Source organism: Gorilla gorilla, chromosome 8 (genome assembly GCF_029281585.2).
Source record: "Gorilla gorilla gorilla isolate KB3781 chromosome 8, NHGRI_mGorGor1-v2.1_pri, whole genome shotgun sequence".
NCBI lineage: Eukaryota > Metazoa > Chordata > Mammalia > Primates > Hominidae > Gorilla > Gorilla gorilla.
In genome coordinates, this window is record NC_073232.2 from 133,863,465 (window position 1) to 133,877,796 (window position 14,332).

At 48.6% G+C, this 14,332-nt stretch overlaps 1 protein-coding gene across 5 annotated transcripts in view; it reads right to left on the minus strand.

Moving 5' to 3' along the window:
- Nucleotides 1-14,332, minus strand: part of FGFR2 (fibroblast growth factor receptor 2) — a 121,556-nt gene that overhangs the window by 85,953 nt on the left and 21,271 nt on the right. For 2 of the 5 annotated variants that reach the window (XM_019035157.4, XM_019035156.4), the window contains exons 3-4: nt 1,052-1,318; nt 112-189 (exon numbers count right to left, since the gene is read on the minus strand). The exons of 1 other annotated variant lie outside the window; for it this stretch is intronic. In XM_019035157.4, the coding sequence (XP_018890702.1) occupies nt 112-189; nt 1,052-1,318 (345 nt within the window). The remainder of the gene's footprint in view (nt 1-111; nt 190-1,051; nt 1,319-14,332) is intronic. 2 more of the 5 variants (XM_019035163.4, XM_019035162.4) reach the window with 1 other exon arrangement.

Here is a 14,332-nt window from a genome sequence, read left to right on the forward strand (position 1 = left end):
GGGCCGCGGGACACAGCATGGCGCAGAAGAGTCGACAAGAAGACAGGTGACAGGCAGGACTTCCCTCCATGCTCCTCTCTCGGGGACCATCGGAGCCGGGCAGTTACTTACTCTTGTTGTTACTGTTCTCACTGACAAAATCTTCCGCACCATCGGTGTCATCCTCATCATCTCCGGATGAGATAGCATCTGTATGCAAAAGAACATATTCCATGGATGTGTTTTTTGCAAAGCAAAAAGGTTGCAATTATCTACAACTGAGACCTTCTCCATAGCAAAGTCAACAACCCAGGAACCCTTGCAAAGAGCCTGGGATTGTTTTCAGTTAAGATAGTTTTAATGGCTTAAATTTTCCCTCCATGATGACAGTTGGTCTATGTTATGATTCTCAATGTTTTCTGCTTTCACGCTATTTAAACAGGCTATAAAATTGGATATATGAGAACTGGATTTCAAGCTTCAAACAGTATTCAAGCCCCTGACAAATTTACCAATTGTGTAGCACCCAAAGACTCTTTTTCCAACATTAACCTTTCAGTATGCGGGATCCCCTTGAAGAAAGAAATTGATCCCTAACAAAACTCAGTCCCTGTGTGGCCCTTCTCATCGTCAACTAACACTCTGAAAGCAGAACTTTAAACTCGGCCACAAAGGGGGCCTGTTCTGTCCCGCTCACTGCATAGAAGGAAATCAAGGAGAGAAACTCAAGCTCTAATAAACGAATCAGAAATCTTGAGTATCCAAATTTCAGTCCTATATTCTAAATGCCAAAGATGTCAGTGGTACAAAAAAAAAAAAAGCATGTATTTACTTAAATAAAAGCATACTATCTTAAGAAAAATGTTACTTTGTGCACAAGAATTCTATCATTCTTAATGATCGGCCTTTCTGGTGCACCAGGTCCCAAAGAAGAATTTCAAAAACTATGAAGCTGTATGCCTGGCATCCAATTACAATTAGAGATCTCACTACCTTTTCACTTGGCCAAAAAAATGTAAATCAGATAATGGCTACAGAGAAGAGAGAGCGTAGTGCTGGCGGGCCAACTCACCTGTGACATTCACCATGAAGTACCAAGTTTCACTGTCTACAGTCCTACTGGCAGTACAAGCATAGAGGCCGGAGTCTCTAGGCGTGGCGCCCTTTATCTGCAAGTACTCCCCAATAAGCACTGTCCTATTGTTGGGCCCCAAGTGCACCCCATCCTTAGTCCAACTGATCACGGCGGCATCTTTCAACAGGCAGCGCACCTCTAGCGACTCCCCTGGTGCAGCCACGTACACTTCTGGTTGAGAGATTTGGTATTTGGTTGGTGGCTCTGCAGAAAGGTGGGAGAGAGAAGACGGAGACAGATGGGAAGGAGGGAGAGGAGAGAACGTCCAACAAAGGTCAGTGGAGGCCTGCTTATTCCCAGGAGAAGCTGTTCTTGCTTTGCAAATGGCCCCAGCAGGCATCCACCTCTCCCCGAGCCCCAGGAAGTCAGGAAGTATCTGGAACGGCAACCAGAGGATACCCCCAGAAAATCTGTCCTGACTTAGTTTCCACATCCTATGGGGCTTTAGAAACAAACCAAACCATAGCATGGAAGGATATTCCACAAGAAAATGTTTAAATTGATTGCCAAAGCGTGCTTGCACTGTAATACCTGCAAAAATCTGTATTGTGGTATGTTTTATTTGTAAGAATGCCGAGTTTTACACATTTGTACGTGAAACGTGACTGTGCGCCACACACACATACACTCTTTATTATTTGTGCTAGACTTGGTCTGTTGCCCCAAGGCCAAGCTTCTTAAAATGAAATGTCTCAAACTCAAGGAAAACTAAGGGATCCCTCTACAAGATTTTTTGCCACCCAGAGTTTTCATGAGCTCTCATGTTCAGATCAGTACTTTGCCGGTTTAGAGACCTAATTCTGTGCTGGGTGAGCTGAGACCTGCTGTTTTCCCAAAATGATTAAAGCCTAGAGGCCTTAACACCAAAAACGAAAAGAGCAAAATGCCCAGACAGCTGCAAGGCAGTCTCCATTGCACTTACAGGGGTCCTGAAATGAAGCCGCTGGGTCCTGTGTGCCCCCGACTCCACATGACAAAGCTGAGTCCCGCCCTGCTCACCAACACCCACCACACATGTCCCAGGCTTCTTCTGTAGGGACAGTCCTTCCTCCCTCTCTTCCCTGTCATCCGCCCTCCAAGGCCCAAATCAAGCAGGGTCCTCCGTGATGGGAGTCACCTTGCATCAGTCCCCCTGGGCGGAAGTGCCCTGGCTCCCTCCCCCTCCACCATACACCTGCCCACTTTGCCAGCTCATGGGATGCACCATATTCTCATGAACGCATCCCATCTCCCCAAGGAGACACCAAGACCCTAGAGAAAAGGCGTGGGTCTCATGGTTCTCTGTGCTTCCCACCACCGACCCCATCCTGCTTGGCATACACACGGCCATGTCAAACAAGGTCACAGTTCCCAGATATGCAGCACGGGATTGGACCCACAAGGATCCAACCCACACAACCTCTCCAGTGGAGTTGAGAGGACACCATTGGCGTTTATCAATAACAACAGCTGGAGCGGCCAGCTGGGATGGCCACGAGGGCCCAAGAAGGAGGCTTTCATCCCTCCAGTGAGAAGTGTGAATGGGACCCAGAGTTCCAGGCCTAGAAAATGCAAAGCTTCCCAGCACTGAGACAGCACCAAATCAGGGCAGGATCAAAGGCAACTGTTTTGCCTAGACACCCCTCAGAAGGACAAATCTCCCACAGGAGATTGAAATCAAGTCAATCTGTGTTTCAGTCCCACTGTGAAAGGAGCAAGGGCCACATGCATCGGGGACAAGAAATCCCCCTCACCACCACCATCAACAGCCACACATGAGGCCCGGGGCTTCTCAAAGGGGCATCACCAAAGGCATGCATGCCAAGCCCCAGATGCCAACTAGCACGTGAACACAAAGAGAGAATCACAACAAAAGGAGGAAAATAGAAGCTAAATGTAACATGGACAAATGCACCCCAAAGCAAGCCCAGCTGACGGGCAGGTTATGTTTCTAACATTTGTTTTCTCACTCAGTAATTATTTACTGCATGTCTACTATACAACAAGCCTATTCTGGAAGCTCCGCAGCAAGAGGAGACAAGATAAAGACCCTGCACTTGTGGAGCGTCCATTATGGTGGGGATGACAGACAATAAATACAAAATCTACAAAAAATACAGTGTTCTTGCTTAAGCATTAGGAAGAAGGACATGGCAAGGTACTGGCACACACAGCAGTGGCAGAGGAAGGCTGGTCCCTTGGCAGGAGGTGGCGGATGATGGCCCGCGGGCCAAGCCAGCCGCAGCTTGTTTTTGTAAACAAAGCTTTATTGGAACACGGCCATGCCCATTCCTTATTGTCTGGCGCTGCTCTTGTGTGTTACAAGGGCAGAGTTCAGTCATTGCAACAGAAACCCTGTGGCCTGCAAGCCCTACAATATTTGCAGTCTTGCCTTTGCAAAAAGTGTTTCAATCCCTGTTGTATAAGACAATCAGAGAGACTTCTCCAAAGAACAGGCATTTGAGCTGAGAAGTGAAGGACAAAGCGAAGTTTAAAAGATGTTGGGAACTTAGTTTGAAGGCTCTTAGAGCAGGTCTCTCAAGGCTGGTTAAGTCAAAATGCGGCTGAATTGAGTGACTAATAGAAATACTTTAAACTATGGAGACCAAACAGAAAAAAAGGAAGAGAAATATGAGAAGGAGGAGAAGACAGCAGGGATTCAGTCTGGTCCCAAATCTTGGCTCATCTCCCACTCCCAACATCCTAGAGTCACAGATTCACTCAACATGAGAGCTGAAGGGGCCCCAAACGCTATTGGTCCAACCCCTTTGACAGCTGGCTAAGGCAAGGACCAGATGTCCTTTGAGTCCCAGGTCTCCAACAACTCATTGCTGAAACAGCGCCCACCATGTTAGAATGAATTTACATTGGATTAGTCTGGGTCATAAAATGATCAATGTCTATTATGACAACATCACATGATCAGCAAGTCACCAGGAATGTTATGGAATGTACTTTCCTCTTAGCCAGAATTGATCACCAGGGCAGCCGCTGAGCAGAAGCAGCAAAGCTTCCCTCCCTTACAGGGAAGGCATCTGGGACCCACACACCAATCTACTCCATCCTGACCCTCAGATAAGGTGCAACCGTGTCCCTATGTCACACAGTGGAATGCTCTAAGACTCCATTAGAGGGAAAAAAAGAAAAAAAAAGATAAGCAAGGCATTTGCAATTGTGATGCAGAAAAAAATCTCTCTCCCGGCAAAGGACGAGTTATGATGTATGATTTCCTGTTTTTAAATGAAAGTGTTTTCACTGAGAATCCTTTCCTTCACCTAAAATCAGTAAACCCCAAAATCTTGCTGAAACTGGGGGTATCTGAGCTGCCGGACTACCACGTGCTGTTCTAGAAGGAAGAACAGGGGACAGCGAGGACCTGTGTCTTATTCGGAGCTGGACATGGGAGATGCCTGGTAAAGGGTGCTGCCCTGGACGAGAAGAGGATGAAGCCCTGAGTTCCCATGCTTCTCCATTCCTGCTTAACCTTTTGGCCTGGCGTTCCCCATCTGTTGCAGGGTAAGAGTACCCAAATACTGGTTTATTATTGGTAAGATTCCAATGAGCCAACGAAGACGAACCTGATCATCAACTACAACGTGTCAGGCTAATGACTGTCACTATTACTGTTATTCTTCAAGGTGGAAGATGCTTGCCGTGATTTTGTAAGCACCACGATTTTCAGAGGATAATCACAGAACATCTGGGTTTCTTTTTCTTTTCTTTCCTTTTTTTTTTTTTTTTTTTTTTTTTGAGACGGAGTCTTGCTCTGTCACCCAGGCTGGAATCCAGTGGCACGATCTCGGCTCACTGCAACCTCCGCCTCCCAGGTTCAAGCGATTCTCCTGCTCAGCCTCCCGAGTAGCTGGGACTACAGGCGTGCACCACCACACCCAGCTAACTTTTTGTATTTTTATGAGAGACAGCGTTTACCATATTGGCCATGTTGGTCTTGAACTCCTGACCTGGTGATCTGCCCGCCTCGGCCTCCCAAAGAGCTGGGATTATAGGCGTGAGCCACTGCGCCCAGCCAGAACACTTGGATTGCTATCTCCAGATACAAAGTGATTTTACAGGAGTCCCATCTCAATGGACAGTTAAGATGACTTGATGTACTAAAACTGCTTTTGATCTCAGTAAAACCAGATCAAAACAGTCACCTAGATATCCAAGCTTCAAGGATACTAAAATATCACCCCCTAAAATACACCAATGAGATAATGATGTTTATCCATAAAAATCAAGCCATCCTGTCTTCAAAGTCTCAAACCAGTAACTGCTGACTTGGTAAACTGAGAAAGCAAGTACTCCTCCCTCCACCCCTTCAGTGGTCATTTCACAAACGGCCCATTTTGGGGATCAGCGGTGCCTTTAGTAAACATGCCAGTAATACCCCTGGGTATCCCAGAAGACTCTGCAAGCACACGTTAGGGAGAATGCATGAATAAACACACAAGAAAGAGTGAAAGAGGTTGGGGAGAATAAAAAGAGGAGGATGTAAGTAAGAAAAGAGGCAGGGATGGGGTGGGGCCATACGCTGGGGAGGTGCCAAATGCCACACCAGTAGCCTCCCAGGCCATCCAGTGGCCCCCCAAGCCCAGCCTGCAGGGCCCAGCACACACGACACATATCAAAGACAACCCCGGCCAGGGGGCCAAGAACACAAGCCCCTAACAGCTGGCTCAGTGGAAGCAGCTCTGTCCCTGCCCGTGTCCTTGGGTCCATTTGCTGTCCACAGGGCTTAGCTTCTCTTCTGGGTTTGAATGCTGCAGGTGACCTGACCCGCTGCCCACTCCCTGCAAACATGCACTCCCTGAGCCCTCCACGTTCATCCCCACAGTTGTACTGACCTGGCCCAAGGCTGCGCGGAGCCAGGACAATCAGAGAATCCCCTCTGTGCCTGCATGTGCAAAGGGGCCTCCCTAACTCTGGTCACCCCCCATGGATGGACAACCTCTCCCTGACTCCACCAGGCTGAGCAAAGAATTCCCCAGGAAATGTACATAACTCCTTTTATAGTCATGTGAGCACTTCCTGGATTTACTTTTTCCCATTGCTGTGGCATACTTTTCACCTTTCCTGTGCGAATCCACCAGGGGTGCACAGCCCAACATCTCCCTCATCTCCTGCCAAAACGCAATGGGGAGAAGGTTCCAGAAGCCGCCTTGCTATGCACAAATGCTCTTTCCGAGCCTTCCACAGACAGAGAATATGTTTCCATGTATTTTTCACAATATGAATTAAAATTCGAAAAGAAGCAAGCAAGCTTCACAGTAGTATTGGCCAATCTTTGTCACTGTTTCCTAAAATTGGTAAACAAACAAGGCACCAAGTCTCCTTCCTGGGACACAGCTCATCACTCGTTTCTACTGCCCTGGCCACACTACTTGCAGCCCTGCTGCATAAAGCTCAGTTGCATCCACGTGAATTTTCTCCCAGAAGTTTCAAATACTTGGTAAGTACCAGCAGCATGTTAGCAAGCTGCCTTTTTTTCTTTTTCTTTTTTTTTTTTAGACGGAGTCTGGCTTCGTCGCCCAGGCTGGAGTGCAGTGGCGCGATCTTGGCTCACTGCAAGCTCCGCCTCCCGGGTTCACGCTATTCACCGGCCTCAGCCCCTGAGTAGCTGGGACTACAGGAGCCTGCCACCACGCCCGGCTAATTTTTGGTATTTTTTTTAGTAGAGACGGGGTTTCACCATGTTGGCCAGGATGGTCTTGATCTCCTGACCTCGTGACACGCCCACCTCAGCCTCCCAAAGTGCTGGGATTACAGGCGTGAGCCACCGTGCCTGGCCTTTTTTTTTTTTTTTTTTTTTTTTTTTTTGAGACGGAGTCTCGCTCTCGCCCAGGCTGGAGTGCAGTGGCGCGATCTCGGCTCACTGCAAGCTCCACCTCCTGGGTTCAAGTGATTCTCCTGCCTCAGCCTCTGGAGTAGTGGGATTACAGGTGCATGCCATCACGCCTGGGAATTTTTTTGTTGTTGTTGTATTTTAGTAGAGACAGGGTTTTACCATGTTGCCCAGCCCAGTCTCAAACTCCTCAGCTCAGGCAATCCACCCGCCTCCGCCTCCCAAAGTGCTAGGATTACAGGTGGTAGCCACCGCACCTGGCCACAAGCAGTTTCTTTAAAAAAAAAAAAAAAAAAACGACTGGCCGGGCGCGGTGGCTCGTGCTTGTAATCCCAGCACTTTGGGAGGCCGAAGCGGGCGGATCACCTGAGGTCAGGAGTTCGAGACCAGCCTGGCCAACATGGAGAAACCCCGTCTCTACTGAGAATGCAAAATTAGCTGGGCATGGTGGCACATGCCTATAGTCCCAGCTACTCGGGAGGCTGAGGCAGGAGAATTGCTTGAACCCAGAAGCCAGAGGTTGCGGTGAGCTGAGCTCACGCCATTGCACTCCAGCCAGGGCAACAAGAGCAAAACTCCATCTCAAAAAAAAAATTTAAAAAACATTGACTGTTTTGATACTTTAAAAATGAGAGAGACAGGTACTTGTACAGCTAATCAAAAAATAAATGGGCCAGGCACAGCAGGTCATGCCTACAATCCCAGCACTTTGGGAGGTCGAGGTGGGAGAATCACTTGAAGTCAGGAGTTCAAGACCAGCCTAGGGAACATAGTAAGATCCTCTCTCCACAAAAAATGAAAAAAAAAAAAAATAGCCGGGAATGATGATAAACACCTGTAGTCCCAGCTACTCAGGGGGCTGAGGTAGGAAGATCGTTTGAGCCCCAGAGGCTGCACTGAGCTATGATCGCGCCACTGCATTCCTGCCTGGGTGACACAGCGAGACGAGAACCTGTCTCCAAAAATAAATAAGTAGCCCAGGCACAGTGGCTCATGCCTGTAATTTCAGCACTTTGGGAGACCAAAGCGAGTGGATCACCTGAAATCAGAAGTTCGAGACCAGCCTCACCAACATGGTGAAACCCATCTCTATTAAATATAAAAAATTAGCTGGGCGTGGTGGCATGTGCCTGTAATCCCAGCTATTTGGGAGGCTGAGGCAGAGGAGAATCGTTTAACCTGGGAGGTGGAGGTTGCAGTGAGCCGAGACCATGCCATTGCACTCCAGCCTGGGCGACATGAGTGAAACTGTCTCAAACAAAAAAACAAACAAATAAATAAATAGTATGAATAACAACAGGCATCTGCACATCAGCTGTAATTCCTGCCTTGACCTGGCCTTCCTTCCCTAAGAAAACCATCCTGTTATTCCTTGGGAGCTCATAGGACCTCTGATTGGGGAGAGAAAGAAACTGAGGCAGGGGCTGCCTGACTCTCCGAGCCCCTCAGCAGACCATTTGACATCACACGGAGTGCCACTAGCCACAAGCTGCATGAATTTACCTCTCTATAAGTAAACAGAGAGAAAAAAATCCTCGCTGTATGTGAAGATAGCCCCAGGAGGGGGAAATCTTGTAAAAGTCAAAAAAGGCTGTGACTTATGTGACTTCACCGCACACATCCAGCTGGACTTCTCACCCATCTCAGCGGGAGGGTTGTCTTGAGACAGTTGAAACAGCAAAAGGGTTTGGAAACGGTAAGCTATTTCAGGTAACACTTTACGTTGCCAAACCAGCGATAGCAGCACTTCAGACTGTCACTTTTTATAATGTTTGCCTATAAACTTTTCCCGTGTGGTTTTTGAAATGGCGCCCAAATGCAAACAGAGAACAGATGGGAAACCTGAGTCTTGCCCCGTCCAATCACTTCATGGAGAATGGACGACAGATTTAAACTGTTAAGGAAGAAAAAAGCAGTTTCTACCAACGGCACAGCTCCCTCCATTACTTTTCACAAATTAAGCCTTTTCTGGGGTTTCCCAGGGATGGTGTCTTTTCCAACGTCTAGATCATCCTAGTTCCAAGGATGCAGTGGGGTCTCCCTGGAACCCATCCCACTGAGGTTTCTCCCTCCTCCAAAGTCAGAGGTGTCCAATCCCTAAACACATTCCTCCAGGAAGAAGAGAGAAAGAAATCCCTGAACAGACTCCTCTGGAAGAGACAGAAGGAAGAAAGAGAGGGAGAGGGGGGAAAAGGAGAGGAGAGACGGAGACAAGGAAAAGGAAGGGAGAGAAACAGAGGGAGGGAGAGGAAAGAAGAGGAAGGGAAGAGGAAGAAAGAGAGGGGAAGGGGAGAGGAGAAAGAGGGAGGGGGCAGAGAGAAGAGGCAGGTTAGGAGCACACCCGGGAGGCATGTCCTGTCAGGGTTGTGGGTTGCAGGAAGAAACCCGTTTGTACCTGGAGGCACAGCTGGGACTCCCACAAGCACTGTAACAGGAGCGCTGCGGGAGGGGTAGTAAAATGGCCTTCGGTTCCCGGTGCCCTCCCACACCTCCTGCCACCTTGTACAGAGTAAACGTCATGGCTGTAGGGCTGTAGGGCTGCCAGTGTCTCTACGGAAGAAACACAGTCCGGCTGCAAATGTCGCTACATAGTCACTGCACACAAAGCACATGGCAAGTAAGTGGCCGCCACTGTCCTCCCTGGTCCAGTAACCCCCAACTGGCCCTCTCAGTCTGGAAGATGTCCTGTAGTGGCCACGCCCAGTCCTAGTAAGAAGTCTTCACTGGTCAATACCCAATTCTCTGTCCATAGGAACAGAAGAGAGATTTCTGCAAGATAGGGTTTCTGGAAGAGCCCAGCCCCCTCTTTCCTATGGCACAATCTGGGTATCACTGGCATCAGAACTTATCAGCAGAAAGAAATAAAGGCAATGGAGGCCAGGTCTCATGTCTGTAATACCAGCACTTTGGGAGGCCCAGGCAGGTGGATCACTTGAGGTCAGGAGTTCGAGACCGGCCTGGCCAACAAGACGAAACCCCGTCTCTACTAAAAACACAAAAATCAGATGGGCATGGTGGTGTGCGCCTGCAGTCCCAGCTACACGGGAAGCTGAGGCAGGAGAATCGCTTGAATCCGGGAGGCGGGGGTTGCAGTGAGCCCAGGTCGCGCCACTGCACTCCAGCCTGGGTGACAGAACTAAACTCCACCTCAAAAATAATAATAATAATAATTAAATTAAAAAATAAAGGCAATGGAGTCCGGCCATTGAAGTCAGAACCAACCACCTTTGCGTGCCCTGCCATGACGGCTGTGTACACAGCAACGAAGACAGCCTGCTGCAGCCCAGACATCCTCAAAGCCTCCCCTCTGCAAGAGCCGACTTGCAAGAAGACCAAATTCCTCACATCAAACAGAGACCTTATAAGGCATAGGTACTACGTGTTCTTTAAGGGGGCAAGGAAGGGACAAACACTCCGCACAATATAGAGGTGAAAGTTCTCTACCTCGAGAAATATTGCCAACATAAAAACGGAGAACAAAAAGAAGTCAAAGCAACAAACAACAGGTAAGTACGCAGGCTGAAAGGGTGCAGTCCTCTCTTTCTAACCAGTTGTCAGGGTGTCTGGTAGACACAAGTCAGGACTGAAACCTCCCTGGTCGCTAACAAGGATGCCGGTAACAACAGCTAACAGCCGCCTCTGCAGCGGTAGCTGCATTTCTCCAGAAACTCCAGACTGGCTCATGTTCCTAGTCATCAGATGGGATCATGGCTAATGTTTCCAATATGGTAACCATTAAAAATTATATATTTAGGCACACCCCTCATATCATTTAAGTCTGCCTTTGAGAAACATGCTGGATGGCTCTTCATGTTTGAAAGAAAGTATATTGTTGTCCATGAGAAAATAAAAATGCACACAGAGTAAAGAGCCTAAGAATGCACTTACTGAGGAGTGAGTCACCGTGTCTCCCAATGTTCCCACCCAAAGTGGAAATCCGCACTCCCTGTTTTGTCAGTATCCCTCTCGCTTTTGATCTGATGTTTTCGGCTGTTCATGACAGTGTTCTCCAAAAAAAGATGCACAGAGGGAAGGTTTTCTCTCTGGTCCCAACACGTGTATTAAAGTCATATTTCATGAGTGAAAAATTCCTGATGGACCACTAAGACGCAGGTATTGAATCAGTACTGTGTGCATAAACTCCTAGATATGGGCAGCTTTGCTTGCACAAGAACTTCAAAATTGAGTCCTGGCCGAGTGCGGTGGCTCATGCCTGTAATCCCAGCACTTTGGGAGGCTGAGGCGGGTGAATCACCTGAGGTCAGGAGTTCAAGACCAGCCTGGCCAACATGGTGAATGAAACCCCATCTCTACTAAAAATACAAAAATTAAGCCAGGCATGGTGGTGCACGCCTGTAATCCCAGCTCCTCGGGAGGCTGAGGCAGGAGAATCGCTTAAACCCGGGAGGCAGAGGTTGCAGTGAGCCGAGATCATGCCACTGCACTCCAGCCGGGTGACAGAGTGAGACTTCATCTCAAAAAAATAAATAAATAAAAATAATAATAATTTAAAAAAATAAAAGGCCGGGCGCAGTGGCTCACATCTGTAATCCCAGCACTTTGGGAGGCCAAGGAGGGTGGATCACCTGAGGTCAGGAGTTCAAGACCAGCCTGACCAACATGGAGAAACCCCGTCTCTACTAAAAATACAAAATTAGCCGGGCGTGGTGGCACACTGTGCCTGTAGTCCCAGCTACTAAGGAGGGTGAGGCAGGAGAATCGCTTGAACCTGGGAGGTGGAGGTTGCCGTGAACCGAGATCACACCACTGCCCTCCAGCCTGGGCAACAAGAGCGAAACTCCATCTCAAAAAATAAATAAATAAATAAATAAATAAATAAATAAATAAATAAATAAATAAATAAATAAATCGAGTCTTTTGTTCAGAAAGCATTTCCCAAAGCGACAGGCCATTAGATCATATAGCGCCCAGGAAACAGATACTTGCGCTACAAGTTATGTTGAAGTCCTGCACGCCCCGGCTTGGATGTACAATGAGGAGTCTGTGTGCCTGGCTGCCTGGCCAGCCCAGCCCGAGCCTCCTACCTTCTGAAAATACACTTGCTGGACATAGCAGAGAAAGCTGGTACATCTACAGCCCTTCAGGGCTTCTTGAGACACACTGTTCTAGGGAAAACCCTTTCATCAAAAGGCATGTGGGGGGCTCACAAGGAGGTGAAGGAGTGAATAGGATGTGCCTGGCCTTTAATGACCCAATCTTAGGGTGAAGAGTGGCCCTACAGAGTTGTCACTCTGTAAAATGAATGCATTGTGATCTCCAGTCCTGAAACTGAACCCTCTGGTTTCAAAACACTTCCATTCCCTGAGTCCTAATGACAGTGCTCAGCCAGAGGCAGCTCTCTTCATCTTACAAAGTAGTAAAGCACCTGTCTCAACAGACAGCTATACCCCAAGCCTCTCATGGTCCCTTAGCAGTAAGGCTATGGCCTCATTTTTGTCCCTTCTCTGGTGACTCTTCAGAAAAGGCTGGGGGTGTTAAAGGTGCAGACCAAGGCCGGGCATGGTGGCTCATGCCTGTAATCCCAGAACTTTGGGAAGCTGAGGCAGGTGGATCATTCAAGGTCAGGAGTTCGAGACCAGCCTGGCCAACATGGTGAGACCCCCATCTCTATTAAAAATACAAAAATTAGCTGGGCATGGTGGCAGGCGCCTATATCCCAGCTACTCGGGAGGCTGAGGCAGGAGAATCGCTTGAACCTGGGAGGCGGAAGTTGCAGTGAGCCAAGATCATGCCACTGTGCTCCAGCCTGGATGACAGAGCGAGACTCCATCTCAAAAAAAAAATAAATATATATATATATATATAGAGAGAGAGAGAGAGAGAGAGAGAGAGAGACCAAACAGACCTGTCACTGACACCGAGACTATGCCACTTACAAATCGTATGACCTTGAGGCAAGTCCTCAGAGCAGGAACAATAATAAATGAGATAGGACACAGAAGGCACCCAGCACAATGTCTGGCACTTACACATCTGCCATCAGAAAGACCTTCCGGCTGAAATCCTCACTCCTCCGCTAAACAGGAAAAAAAGCAAGGCTGCCTAGCCAGGTCTTCTCAGTGTGGAAGGTCAGGAAGTGAGAGAGGAGGGGGCAGGGCTCCTGGTCTATTTCTCAATCCCTAACACAGAATTGGGGGTTAATTATCTTCGGTTAGCATTCTGCTTCCTGCTGGTGTGTGCATGTGCGTATGTGTTCTTATGGACAGGAACACGTCAAGGAGGACTTCTTGCCTTTCTAGGAAACTTCTCCTTCCCTGCCACCCCTCCTGTATCCATGGATGTACCCAGAATTCCACCTCTGGCTCTTCTGGTCCTTTCCCTGCATTCCAGTCTCCTGGGCACCTGTGGCTTTTCCCACCTCCTCCCCGCAGATGCCACTCAAGTCCCTGCTTGTAGGTTCATATTTCCACCTGCCCGGGGGAAGGAAATACATAACCTGGATGTCTGCAGAGGTCGTATCCAAAACAAGCAAGTGACCTTCAACCTCCTCCTCCTCCACCAGCCTCTTCTCTTACACAATGAAGGGAGTCACACCACTGAACTGCCACCCAAGCTCCAAGTCGGCCCTGAAGCCCCTCTTTTCCTCTGGCCCTTCCTCTGATCAGTCCCCACACCCCTTCACCTATTAGGCCTATCCCCGATAGAAAGCTTAGCTCTGAAAGAAAGTACAGGCAAAACTGCATCCCACAGGCCTCCTCCAGTCCTCCACAAGACCTCTGCAATGCGCCTAACCCATCACCCATGGTGCGCCCCTTGTAGCCACCGCAGACCCCCAGAAGAATCTTCTGAAAAGCACATGATCTCTACTCTTTTAAAAAGGCACAGACCACTCCAAAGTCAGAGAGAATAAAACCCAAAGAACATCATGCGCATTGAGGCTTGGTTGCTCCAAGCCCCACATCCCTCTCTCTGACACTCTGGCTTACCTGTCCACATGGGCACTGTTCCCTCTACGTACAAGCCCACTCAGCTCTGCTGCCTGGCAGGCTCCTATTCAGCCCAGTTCCAACAGCTCCTCCGTGAAAATCCCCTGATTCCCATTAAGACACTGCACTGCTCCCATCTCGTCCTGTTCAGCCTCTAGCACATGCACAGCCAAAGACAGTCTGCGTCCCCAACCCACTCCACCCAAAAGATGTACGGAGAGGGACTGGAGTAGGGATCAATGCAATGTTTCTCAGACTTTACTGTGTATAAAACCACGTGGTCAGTTTAAGACAGCTTCCTTGCTCCCACTTCCAAAGATGCTGGGTCAGCCGGGCGCTGTGGCTTACGCCTGTAATCCCAGCACTTTGGGAGGCCAAGACAGGTGGGTCACTTGAGGCCAGAAGTTAGAGACCAGCCTGGCCAACATAGTGAAACACTGTCTCTAC